Source organism: Podarcis cretensis (genome assembly GCF_951804945.1).
Source record: "Podarcis cretensis genome assembly, chromosome: 1".
NCBI lineage: Eukaryota > Metazoa > Chordata > Lepidosauria > Squamata > Lacertidae > Podarcis > Podarcis cretensis.
In genome coordinates, this window is record NC_137170.1 from 135,006,222 (window position 1) to 135,019,673 (window position 13,452).

General features: G+C 47.1%; 1 protein-coding gene across 2 annotated transcripts in view; it reads right to left on the bottom strand.

Annotated features, from left to right (window-relative positions):
- ASB18 (ankyrin repeat and SOCS box containing 18) overlaps nucleotides 1-13,452 on the bottom strand; it is a 47,915-nt gene that overhangs the window by 16,807 nt on the left and 17,656 nt on the right. For both annotated transcript variants that reach the window (XM_079980699.1, XM_079980698.1), the window contains exon 2: nucleotides 6,880-7,147. In XM_079980699.1, the coding sequence (XP_079836825.1) occupies nucleotides 6,880-7,147 (268 nt within the window). The remainder of the gene's footprint in view (nucleotides 1-6,879; nucleotides 7,148-13,452) is intronic.

The following is a 13,452-nucleotide window of genomic DNA, read 5'->3' on the forward strand; positions in this document are numbered from 1 at the left end:
CCCTGGTAAATGTGCTTCTGATTTCAGCCATAGATGTAAAAAGAAGAGTACAGCTATTCATAGAACCAAAGACTCATAGAGTTGGAAGGGTCCCAGAGGGTGCTCTAGTCCAAACCCCTGAAATCCAGGAATCTCAACAGATGGGCATCTAACTTTGTGCTGTTGCTTCTGCTAGAAAATAAATAATTAGGAAAAACTGAACATTTCTTGCTTATACTCAACAGGCATAGGAGCCGAGCATCACAAGCTACACTGAGACTCCGTAGCAATCCAAGCAAGGCATTTCCTGCCATGTGTCAACACTGTTTATTCAAGAAATATGCCACCCCCCTTTCTCCACATTCAAGAGGTCCTACAGTTGTATAATAAGATAAATATAAGAGAATATATTTCTGTACCAAAACAGTTTTTGGAGGGCAGGTGGCTGGCTACGGACAAGTTAAAATAAGAACAGGTTTAGTACAGCATCAGACCTTTATGTTCCAGGGCAGGCATAGGCAAACTCGGCCTTCCAGATGTCTGGGGACTACAACTCCCATCATTCCCGACCACTGGTCCTGTTAGCTAGGGATAATGGGAGTTGTAGTCCCAAAACATCTGGAGTTTGCCTATGCCTGTTCCAGAGCATAATTTTCAATAGGCTGGATAGGGCACAATTGTCGTCTGCAAATGAGATTCCTGCTCAGATTGACATGGAATACCACACTCATTTCAAAATACTTGCATTTACCACCACCTGAATGAAATCAGCGGGCTATTAATTTTGCTTCTGACTTTTATACTTCTGCTCTAAAGCCTATGACAGCTTCCCCAGTGTTTTGTTAGAGAGTGCCCTTTTTGGACTTAACCCTGACTCAGAGACCCTCTATTTGTATTGTATCTTATTTTTAACCCTGTGGCATGGCCAAAGTATAGAAACAAAGACAGGTTTCTCCTCCTCAATTCTAGTTTCTACAAAAGCCTGCACGATTCTCCTTTTTTTAATCATCCCAGCTTTAGCAAAGGGAGTGCAGTGAATTTGTAGACTCCTCTTACCCCACCATGTTAATTATCACTACTATAAAAAGAAGGTCAAGGAGAGGAACTCAACTAAATAGGGCGAAGTTGGCATGCATGGCTCCCAAAGTGAAGAAGATAGAAATGAACTTTGCTGGAACTTTAAAAAAAAAAAGGGGGGGGGCTTCAAAAAGCTTCTAGATTAAAGCTCCTACATCTTTCTTTTCCTTTTTTTGGTTGAATTCTCATGGATTGTGAAAGTTGAAATGGTTGGAAAGAAGCCCAGATAGTTTTTTTTTTATCCCAGTCACTGAGAGGCTCAAAGGTTTTAAGTCCTGCCCCCATGGTGAATATGGGAACACAGAAGAACCTGACACATAGGTGTTCAGGCCATTGTTACAAAGAGGGAGCCAAATAAAATAGCTCCCTATGTAGGTCAATGACCTGCTCTTTATTGTCAGTAAAAAATTAGGGATGACCTTCAATCCGTTACCTGGGGAAAAAAATCAGCAGAAGTAGTTTCCCCTAATCAAAGAGAAAATGTTTGTTACCCAAAGCTTGACCTCCTCACTATCTAACTTTAGCACAACTCTCTGCGATTGAGAAGCAGTGGTCGAATCCCATCTGAAATGTCTGTTAATTTTTGATCCTTCCAAGTAGATGGCTTAGTTATTGTAGAGGCATCCAGTTGTGCTGCTGTAGTTAAGGCTCTGGCAGCATTTCCATTATAAAGCCATAATATTCAAGGGCTTAGGGCTGGCTCCGTTCTTTCAACATTGCACCTGTGATGTGCGTGGCTTATAGGGCGGCAGTTCAAGTGCTGCCCCCTTGGCATTTGTATAAAATATGATGTAAATCAACAAAGATGCCTTCACAGCCGGACAGACATAGGGACATGCGGAAAACTCCGGTAACATAGGTAGAATGAAGGATTCTGTCCACCCTGCACTTTTCAAAAGCAAGAAGTCCGTGCCAGACTTCTCCAAATGTCCTCTAGGGTACAGGATGCAACAACAGCAGGTGAGGGGACTACATTCTAAAAAGGAACTTGGCATCTAAACTCAAAATGCCTTGGCGGGTGAGAATGCAAATCAACTGTTTCCTTTTGCCAGCCCTTCTGCTAGAAATTAGCTGCCCGAATTCATTCCATTTCTAGGACAGTATTTTAATTTGTCCTGTTTGCTAACATGTGGAGGACCAATCCCTAGCTGACCTAAGTCGCCTTTTGGTGTTTAGAGAGACTCAAGAATACAAAATAACTGAGAAATCTGGATCTGAAGTTCTTTGAAGAAGAAGTTTAGATTTGATTTCCCGCTTTATCACTACCCGAAGGAATCTCAAAGCGGCTAACAATCTCCTTTCCCTTCCTCCCCCACAACAAACACTCTGTGAGGTGAGTGGGGCTGAGAGACTTTAGAGAAGTGTGACTAGCCAAGGTCCCCCAGCAGCTGCAGGTGGAGGAGCAGGGAAGCGAACCCAGTTCACCAGATTACGAGTCCACTGCTCTTAACCACTACACCACACTGGCTCTCTTTGGCGCTAGTGCTGTTGTATGGGGTACATGGTAGTCCTGCAGCAGCATAACAAAGCAAACATCTCTGGTTGCACTGTGGTAGGTTACTTGACTTCACTCAGAAGGAAAATTTCAACCAGTCATAATACCTACTGGTAGTTAATGGTGCATTTAACTGCGAGCTTTTAATTAATTAATTTATTTATACATACATACATACATACATACATACATACAAGGGACGCAGGTGGCGCTGTGGTCTAAACCACAGAGCCTAGAACTTGCCAATCAGAAAGTCGGCGGTTCGAATCCCCGCGACGGGGTGAGCTCCCGTTGCTTGGTCCCTGCTCCTGCCAACCTAGCAGTCTGAAAGCACGTCAAAGTGCAAGTAGATAAATAGGTACCACTCCGGCGGGAAGGTAAACAGCGTTTCCGTGCACTGCTCTGGTTCGCCAGAAGCGGCTTAGTCATGCTGTTCACATGACCCGGAAACTGTCTGCGGACGAACGTCAGCTCCCTTGGCCTATAGAGCGAGATGAGCGCAGCAACCCCAGAGTCATCCGCGACCGGACCTAACGGTCAGGGGTACCTTTACATACATACATACATACATACATACATACACGACATACCACTTCTAAGCAATTTTCATACATTAATATCACAAATCCTATAACACTTACTAGGAAATATTTAGCCTGTTTGAGGGTGCAAGCCTTTACTGGAGCAATACCGACTGAGAGGCTTGAGAAATTTATGATACATCGACACAACATGAGAAACATCACTAAGCATGGCAAATGCACGGACAGAATTCCCTCAGCTCACAGGTAGAGGGAATCATGCCAGCAGAGCCATTCCACCAGCAAAGATACGCCAGCAGAGCTGCCTAAATGGGTCAGGGAAGTGGGTGGGGCAGGCTGGTGAAAGGGGAGGAACACACTTAACATGGCATCCTGTGTTCTCCCAGAGACTGGGCTTTTTTTTTTTTTTTAAGCATTTTCACTGGAGGGGGTGGTGAACTCAAACGGACACTTAAAAATCAACCAAAGGGGAATTTTAAATCTTCAGTTTAAATAAGCACACACATTTTAAAATAAATTCGCCTGCTGCACATGAGCAGCGTGAGATTCCAGAGGTTCCAGGTGCTTCCCCAGGGTTTGTGTTTCCTTTGGAATGAGGGGTATATGGTTTATTTACACATATATGCAACCTCAGTCAGCATTCCAGTTACAGATAGGTAGCCGTGTTGGTCTGCCATAGTCAAAACAAAAAAAATTCCTTCCAGTAGCACCTTAAAGACCAACTAAGTTAGTTCTTGGTATGAGCTTTCGTGTGTATCTGAAGAAGTGTGCATGCACACGAAAGCTCATACCAAGAACTAACTTAGTTGGTCTTTAAGGTGCTACTGGAAGGAATTTTTTTTGTTCAGTCAGCATTGACACCCCAAGAAGGCATAGCTGTCAACGTTTCCCTTTTTTTAAGGGAAATTCCCTTATTCCGAATAGGATTCCTCGCAAGACAAGGGAAAAGTTGACAGCTATGCAAGAAGGACTTTCTTCTCCCATAGCCACAGCCTTGGATTGCAGCAGAAATCAGGCATAGCTCTGTTTCTCAGCTGCCCACCTTGTAACTCCTGGCTCACAACAATCAACTCTCAACTCTGTCTTTCAGTAGCACCTTAAAGACCAACTAAGTTAGTTCTTGGTATGAGCTTTCATGTGCATGCATTTCATGTGTATCTGAAGAAGTGTGCATGCACACGAAAGCTCATACCAAGAACTAACTTATTTGGTCTTTAAGGTGCTACTGGAAGGAATTTATTTATTTATTTTTTTACTATGGCAGACCAACACGGCTACCTATCTGTAACTTGAACTCTGTCTTTGTCTTTCTAATTACCAGCGAGTTGAGGGATGGGGCACTTCCTTTGTTACCTTAATGACTCCTACTTAGGCCATTACCTCACCCCAGAAGCTAGCCTGGCTAGTCCAGGAATCTGAATCCTTGCTTAGATTTTAACCCTTACTAGACCCAGGAATAAGAAGCGTACAGCCTACCCCTCTACCCACAACTCATAACAGCCACAAATCATGTATTTTAATGATAAATTATTGTAATTTAAAATAAATATGGCATTTAAAATCTAATTTTAAATGGCCAGAACTCTGAATTTATTTATTTTTTAAAAAAATTCTGCTCAGCCTAACTCTTTGGAGCAGGCTGTTTTCTTATGTCTTGGATTCAAAGAAAGTGGACAACAGCAGGCCGAGATCACAATAGGCTGCGCCAATCCCATTCAGAGCTATGTTTAGCTGTGCATTAACTATCTGTGTTGTCATACTTGCTCATGTGTCATCTACTATAAGATTATGTGGGGACACAATTCTTTCAGTTTGCATTGAGTGTGGTGAGAGTTGTAACATTTCTGCCAGACGTTTCTGCACCATGCCAGAAGCTATGGCCCTACACAATGGCTTAGAAATGTTGTTGTGAATTTTAATGTTTTATTATTTTAACTTCTTGTATGTTTTAATGTAATGTATTTTTTTCCTGGTTTTATGGTTTTATCTTTTTGTTAACTGCCTTGACGGTTTTTGTTACAATCAAGCAGTGTACAAATTTAATGAAATAAAGTAAATGAATAAAATGAGAGGTGACAGCTGCCAAGACTCAGTGTGAGGGTTGTGGTACTTCAGAAATTATTTGCCCTGCTCATGTGCTTCCTTCTTCAGTTAAAGGGGCTGGCAAAGGACCCCATAAATTTCCAGAACTATGGAAAATAAAATATCCCCCCCCCCCAGTGGCATAGTGTGGGAGGGCTAAGGGGGAGCAGCCCTGGGTGCAAAATAGCACGCCGTCCCCCTCACACGGGACGTGGGTGGTGCTGTGGGTTAAACAACAGAGCCTAGGGCTTGCCGATCAGAATGTCGGTTCAAATCCCCGCGATGGAGTGAGCTCCCGTTGCTCGGTCCCTGCTCCTGCACACCTATCAGTCTGAAAGCACGTCAATGTGCAAGTAGATAAATAGGTACCGCTCCGGCGGGAAGGTAAACAGCGTTTCCGTGCGCTGCTCTGGTTCGCCAGAAGCCGCTTAGTCATGCTAGCCACATGACCCGGAAGCTGTACACCGGCTCCCTCGGGCAATAAAGAGAGATGAGCGTCGCAACCCCAGAGTCAGTCACGACTGGACTTAATGGTCAGGGGCCCCTTTACCTTTATCTTGGAAGTATGCCACACAATTTTAGATAAGAGTCTAGGTGCAAATAAATTCTAAGAAATGGTCCCATCTCAACACTCTACCACCTAGTGTCCTGGTTTGCAGGGCAGGGAGAGGGTAAAGATGAGAATCTTGCCAATTGGCTTCCAGAGAAGAAAAATGTACATGAGGACCAACAACTCCAGGTCACCCACAGCATCTTCATACAGATTTGAGCAGGGGCAGGTATGATTTGGAACTATGCGTCTCAGAAATAAAGGGCATGAACATGCGCAGAATGCCTCTTCCTTGCTCCAAAGAGATCTGTTAAAAGCCTCTAGGTTATAGCATGCCCCCATGTCTTCTTCAGGCCAATGAGCCTTCTAATTTCTCCAAAGAAGAGTGAGCGAGTCGAGCTGCCATTGTAAGTAGAGTCATTATCCTCAACAGGCAACATCTCAACATTTAAAAACGGCATAAAAGCAACAGGCATCACGAATTAAAATAAGAAGCATACATTTAAAAAGAAGAGCTCAGGACTGACTGAAGATGCTCTGCATTCTTCAGTGGTGTAGCAGGGGGGAGGATTGGGGGCTATGGCCCCAGGCACATTTTGTTTTCCCCAAATGTGAACTAGGTCCAAGCACAATAAAAAGGAAAGACTTTGAGGAGAGTTTTGAGTTTACTGGGCCAAATGAATTCAAGAGGACAGGGTGGGGTGGGGAATTTCCGCTGCACTTAATATTTTAAGAAATGCCCTGCTTCCACATCATGGACATGTCCCTACTGGTGGCAGAATTTACACCCCGGTCCCTTGGAGCAGGGCCTTTAGTGTTGCAGTGCCAGCCCCCTGGAGTCTCTTCCTTTCAATGTCAAATCAGTGCTGATAATACTAGGCTTCCAACACTTACTCAAGACATCTTTGTTTAGGAAGGTATTTTCATGTGTTTACTTCAAACTATTTATTGTGTTGTTTTCTGTTCACCGATTTTTATCTTTGTTTTTATTGAATTTCATGGTTTCACTCTTGTATGCCACTTTGCTAATGTGAAACAATAAGGAGCCAAGAAATAAACACACGTTTTATGCCTAAATCTAATTCTGAGGCCTAAAGTTGTCAGAATGAACCTGTGGAAGGACTAGAATCTTGCCCAAACATCTTGTTCCTTACCCTAATGTGTTCTGGCTGGTGCACAGGTGCAAAGGTGCTTGCCCATCATCACTCAGAAGATTGGGATTAGCCTTATGTTCCAGTAACAACTCTGCGCATTCCCTGTTGCCCCTCTGGCAGGCTTCATGCAGGGCGCTCCGTCCTCCTGGAGCTGCGTTTGGGTCTGCTCGCCAGAAGAGCAGGTGACGAAGGCAGGCAGTGTGTCCGTGGATGGCCGAGATGCAGAGCGGGTTGGTCAGATCCCTCTTGTATTCCAGAGACCACAGGCCTGGAGCAGACAGGGATGGGGGACGGGAGAAGAGAAACAGAAAGGAAAAGCAAGGATGGGCTTGGGGCTGAGATTTGGGGTCACAGGGTTTTTCCATGTCTCTAGGGGTACAGGGATTGCAGGTGTTTGTATGAGAATGTTAATGTTCATTATGGTTATGAATCTGTGGGTGCAAGACACCCTGAATGAAGGCTGAGATGTTAGAACTGGGGAATAGCCAGGCTCATCTCTACTGTAGGCAGACCCAAGTGTGTATTAAAGGTAAAGGTAAAGGTACCCCTGCCCGTACGGGCCAGTCTTGACAGACTCTGGGGTTGTGCGCCCATCTCACTTAAGAGGCCAGGGGCCAGCGCTGTCCGGAGACACTTCCGGGTCACGTGGCCAGCGTGACATCGCTGCTCTGGCGAGCCAGAGCCGCACACGGAAACGCCGTTTACCTTCCCGCTGGTAAGCGGTCCCTATTTATCTACTTGCACCCGGAGGTGCTTTCGAACTGCTAGGTTGGCAGGTGCTGGGACCGAGCAGCGGGAGCGCACCCCGCCGCAGGGATTCGAACCGCCGACCTTTCGATCGGCAAGCCCTAGGCGCTGAGGCTTTAACCCACAGCGCCACCTGTTAGGGTGTAGCAAAAGGTGAGGTGGCCCCACGGAAAAGCCTCTGCTATTGGCATAAGGTAAAGGTAAAGGTGTTGGAAAACTAGCCCCATCTGCAGAGGCTGTCCCCTCTCCCTGCTCCCGGAGCTGGTTTACCGGTGATCTGCCTCTGGCTGCGTTCCCAGACAGACCAGGGAGATCTTGATATAGGCGACATTTCCCAGCGTGGGAAAATGCACACCCACTTCTCCCCCTTGCGCAGGGGAAAGAAGAGTAGTCAGAAATCTATTTACATATTGTTTCTTTCTGACATTACAGCTCTACAGAAAACGTGTCCGATCACTTCAGTTTCCATCCAGCAAGTGACTAAGACTTCCTTTACAAACGCAACAGGAAGGTCTCAAATTACACACTGGACACAGACTCCCAAAGCCTGTGAACTTCCGGGAATTTACCATACTTTCCCACAGCTAGCCATATCACATGATGTCAACAAGCTGGCTGTCTGCAGCTGCGCTGTTCTCATATTGTAACAAAAGGGACCCCTGAACATTAGGTCCAGTCGTGACCAACTCTGGGGTTGTGGAGCTCATCTCGCTTTATTGGCCGAGGGAGCTGGTGTGCAGCTTCCGGGTCATGTGGCCAGCATGACTAAGCCGCTTCTGGCAAACCAGAGCAGCGCACGGAAATGCCATTTACCTTCCCGCCGGAGTGGTACCTATTTATCTACTTGCCCTTTGACGTGCTTTTGAACTGCTAGGTTGGCAGGAGCACGGACTGAACAACAGGAGCTCACCCCGTCGCAGGGATTCAAACCGCCGACCTTCTGATTGGCAAGCCCTAGGCTCTGTGGTTTAACCCACAGCACCACCCTTGTCCACTATGTTATTGGCATAGTGAGCTAATTAAGTCAGGCCAGCATCCTAAATTATGACCCCCTCCTTAATCTAGGAAATCAACATGAGTTAGGCACTAATTAACTCTGTTTCCCTGGAAAGAGGGGTAAACAATTAGGAAGTTCATCAAAGGGGCTAGGTGTGGAAAGGGCACCTGGAAAAGGCTCCCTTCCTCCCTCCCTCCCTCAGGGGATAAAAACTGAGGGTTTAAAGCAGCAGGTTGGAGTTAAGAGGGATTCAGCAGGGTGTGCTGCTTGCTGTCTGTTTGAGTGCAAGGCTATGGGGTGTGTGTGTGTGTGAATAAATCATTTATCCTAAGGACCCTACAGTCTCTGCTGTGCCTCATTTGCCCAAAAGGAAACACAGATGCTGGCTTAAGATGAGCCTGCAGCCCATGGAATGTCACAGTGCCCATGCAGATTGGGGTGGCATGTAACAATATGAATGCTGAATGGTATAATCTATGTATGCTTAGATTTTTAAATGCAAGTTGCTTGGAGACCTTTCAGGTAACAAGCAATTAATAAGTCTGAATAATAATAATAATCCTTCTTTGAGCTTTCTGTCATGTCTCTCAGTACTGAAATGATTAAACAAACATGCAAACAGTTGATGGATCATGCGGCATTCGAAGGCACTCAAACACATTTTTTTACTTCATAGAATTTATACACTGCTTAATCGTAAAAAACCTCAGAGTGGGTTAGAAGAGATAAAACAGTAAAATCAATTTTAAAAATACAACCCTACTTTAAACCATACAAAAGTTAAAATACTAAAATAGATTAAGATTATCCCACCTTTCTAAGCATCCGGGTAGGCTTGTCTAGAGAGGAATGTTTTTAGCAGTCACCAAAAATAGTACAGCAAAGGCCCCTGCTTGATCTCACTAGGAAGGGAGTTCCAAAGTGCAAGTCCTGCCACACTCAATGACCAAGTTCTTACACATGCGGAGTGGGCATCATGTGGCACCAGCAGCAATGCCAATTCCACCAATCAAAGTGGCTGGGTGGACACACGTGGGGTAAACTGCAAGTAAATTGCTCCCAAGTTGCTAAGGGCTTTGTGTGCTAATAACCTTGAACTTAACGGCGTTTCCGTGCACTGCTCTGATTGGTCAGAAGCAGCTTAGTCATGTGGCCACATGACCCAGAAGCTGTACGTCGGCTCCTTTGGCCAGTAAAGTGAGATGAACACTGCACCCCCAGAGTCGGTCACGACTGGACTTAATGGTCAGGGATCCCTTTACCTTTTAACCTTGAACTTGGCCTGGTAGCAAATCAGCAGCCAGTGCAGATCTCTGAGCAGACATGTTTTGTGATGACAAGGCCTCACTCTCCCCATTACAGCTGGACCAGGGGTTGCAAACAGCTTGGGGCTTGAGGGCTACTTTCATTGTTAGGCAACCCTCCAGGAGCCTCATCCCCAAAGTGGGTCTAGACCAGTGGTTCCCAACCTTTTTTTGGCCATGCCTCACCTAAGCATCTCTAAAATCTTGATCCCCCCCCCCCGTGACATATAATTCACGGATGTTTGGTTGGGCTTGGGAATTTGTTTGATTTTGATGGATTTGTAATTTTTACAGTTTTTTATTTGTATTGTTTTATTGTTTTCTGGGTTTTTTTGTTTTGTTTTGTTTTTTGTTTTTATTGTCTTAAGGTGTTATTTTGTTCTTAAGGGGAGGGGTCAGGGCTGCCGGGGAGTGGGTCCCAGCCAACAAAATGGCTGGGGTATGTTCCACAGGGAGGGATGCACTGGGACAACCGATCTCAGTGATCACGGGTAGGAGGAGGAGTTACGCTAAGACTAGACCATGTCATTACAGAGGGGGCAGGTTTAGTCGTTATCTGAGGACTATTCCTGCCTCCGGGTCTGGTCCTGACCGGATGGATACTAGAATCAGCAAGGGATACCCACATGACCTGAAGGTGCTGCTGTGCAATGCCAGGTCAATGATTCATAAGACCACTGCCATCCATGACTTGATCATGGATGGAGGGCTTGACCTGGCATGTGTAACAGAGACTTGGTTGGATGAAGCAGATGGGCCTGTCCTTGCCGCTGCTTGTCCACCAGGTTTCTCTTATGCACAGCAACCCAGGCCTTGTGGGTGGGGAGGGGGGGTTGCAGTGATTTTTAGGAAGTCATTAGTTTGCACCAGGTGTTCTATTGGGAAGACCCAGTTTTCCGAGTGCATGTTCTGGAAGTTGGGCAATAGGGGCAGTACAGGATTCCTTTTGGTGTACCAACCTCCCCGCTGCACCAAGGATTCCCTGCCCGAGCTGCTTCAGGTGGTGGCGGATGTTCTCCTGGAGGCACCTAGCTTGGTCGCCCTAGGGGATTTTAATATCCATGCCGACACGACCTTACAAGGGGCCGCTCGGGACTTCGTGGAAAGCATGGCCTCCATGGGGCTGCCCTGAATAAGTCTGGCCCAACCCATAGCCGCGGACATGCCTTGGACTTGGTGTTTACCTCTATGGATGTTGGTGATCTGACACTAAGTAAAAGTGAAACAAAAGAAGTGCCATGGTCAGACCACATCCTGGTGCAACTTGACTTCTCTGCGACCCTTCCCCTCTGCAGGGAGGTGGGACCGATTTGGATGGTCCGTCCCTGCCACTTAATGGATCCAAATAGTTTCCAGAGAGTGGTAGGGGATGCTTTATCCCATGTTGATGGCCTTTCAGCTGATTCCCTGGTGGCCCGCTGGAATGTGGAGTTAACCAGGGCTATTGACTGTTTGGCTCTGAAGCGCCCTCTCCGATTGCATGGAGCCTGGAGAGCCCCATGGTTTTCCACGGATCTGAGGGCAATGAAACAATCGTTGAGACGGCTAGAGAGCCAGTGGCGGATGACCCATTCTGAAGCTGACCAGACACAGGTTAGAGCTCAATGTCGAGCCTAACAAGTGGCAGTAGCGACGGCGAAGAAGACTTTCTTCACCGCCTCTATTGCATCTGCAGAAAACAGCAGCAGGAGACTTCTTCAGGTGGTTCTCAATTTAGCGGAACCACCTGCTACATCGGGGCCCAGTACGGGTCACATGATCTCCTGCAATGATTTTGCAAAGTTTTTTGCAGATAAAGTCGCTCAGATTCGGGAAGAGGTAGACGCCACTGTGGGAGCAGGGCCGGGGCAGGAGAGTGCTAGAGTCCTGTCTAGTCAAATTGCATGGGATCAATTCCAATCTGTTACCTCCGAGGATGTGGACAGGCTGCTTGGATGAGTGAAACCAACCACCTGTCTCCTGGATCCTTGCCCATCCTGGCTTATAAAAGCTAGCCGGGAAGGACTGGGCAATGGGCTTCGTGGGGTGGTGAATGCTTCCCTCCGTGAGGGAGCCTTCCCAGACCCGCTGAAAGAGGCAGTTATTAAACCGCTTCTTAAAAAACCATCTTTAGATGCGGCCACGATGGCCAACTATCGCCCAGTCTCAAATCTTCCATTCTTGGGCAAGGAGATTGAGCGAGTGGTTGCTGAACAACTCCAGGCACACCTGGAAGAAGCGGGCCATTTTGGATTCCAGTCGGGATTCAGGCCTCATCACGGGACTGAAACTGCCTTGGTCGCACTGGTTGATGATCTCCGGCAGGCTAGCGACAAAGGTGAGAGCTGTTTCCTAGTTCTGCTGGATCTCTCAGCGGCGTTTGATACCATCGGCCATTACATCCTTCTGGACCGTCTTGAGGGGCTGGGAGCTGGGGGCACTGTCATACAGTGGTTTCGCTCCTTCCTCCTGGGCCATGTTCAGAAAGTGGTGGTGGGGGATGAGTGTTCAGACCCCTGGGCTCTCACTTGTGGGGTGCCTCAGGGTTCTGTCCTCTCCCCCATGCTTTTCAACATCTACATGCAGCCGCTGGGAGAGATCATCAGGGGGTTTGGGCTGGGTGTTCATCAGTATGCGGATGATACCTAGCTCTACCTCTCTTTCAAATCAGAACCAGTGAAGGCGGTGACGGTCCTGTGTGAGTGTCTGGAGGCGGTTGGAGGACGGATGGCAGCTAACAGATTGAGATTGAATCCTGACAAGACAGAAGTACTGTTTTTGGGGGACAGGAGGCGGGCAGGTGTGGAGGATTCTCTGGTCCTGAATGGGGTAACTGTGCCCCTGAAGGACCAGGTGTGCAGCCTGGGAGTCATTTTGGACTCACAGCTGTCCATGGAGGCACAGGTCAATTCCGTGTCCAGGACAGCTGTGTACCAGCTCCATCTGGTACGCAGGCTGAGACCCTATCTGCTTGCAGATGACCTCGCCAGAGTGGTGCATGCTCTGGTTATCTCCCGCTTGGACTACTGCAATGCGCTCTACGTGGGGCTACCTTTGAAGGTGACCCAGAAACTACAACTAATCCAGAACGTGGCAGCCAGACTGGTGACTGGGAGCAGCCACCGAGACCATATAACATTTCCGAGCACAATTCAAAGTGTTGGTGCTGACCTTTAAAGCCCTATATGGCCTCGGTCCAGTATATCTGAAGGAGCGTCTCCACCCCCATTATTCTACCCGGACACTGAGGTCCAGCACCGAGGGCCTTCTGGCAGTTCCCTCACTGCGAGAACCCAAGTTACAGGGAACCAGGCAGAGGGCCTTCTCGGTAGTGGCGCCCTCCCTGTGGAACGCCCTCCCACCAGATGTCAAAGAGAACAACAACTACCAGACTTTTAGAAGACATCTGAAGGCAGCCCTGTTTAGGGAAGCTTTTAATGTTTGATGTATCACAGTATTTTAATATTCTTTTGGAAGCCGCCCATAGTGGCTGGGGAAGCCCAGCCAGATGGGTGGGGTATAAATTAATTATTATTATTATTATTA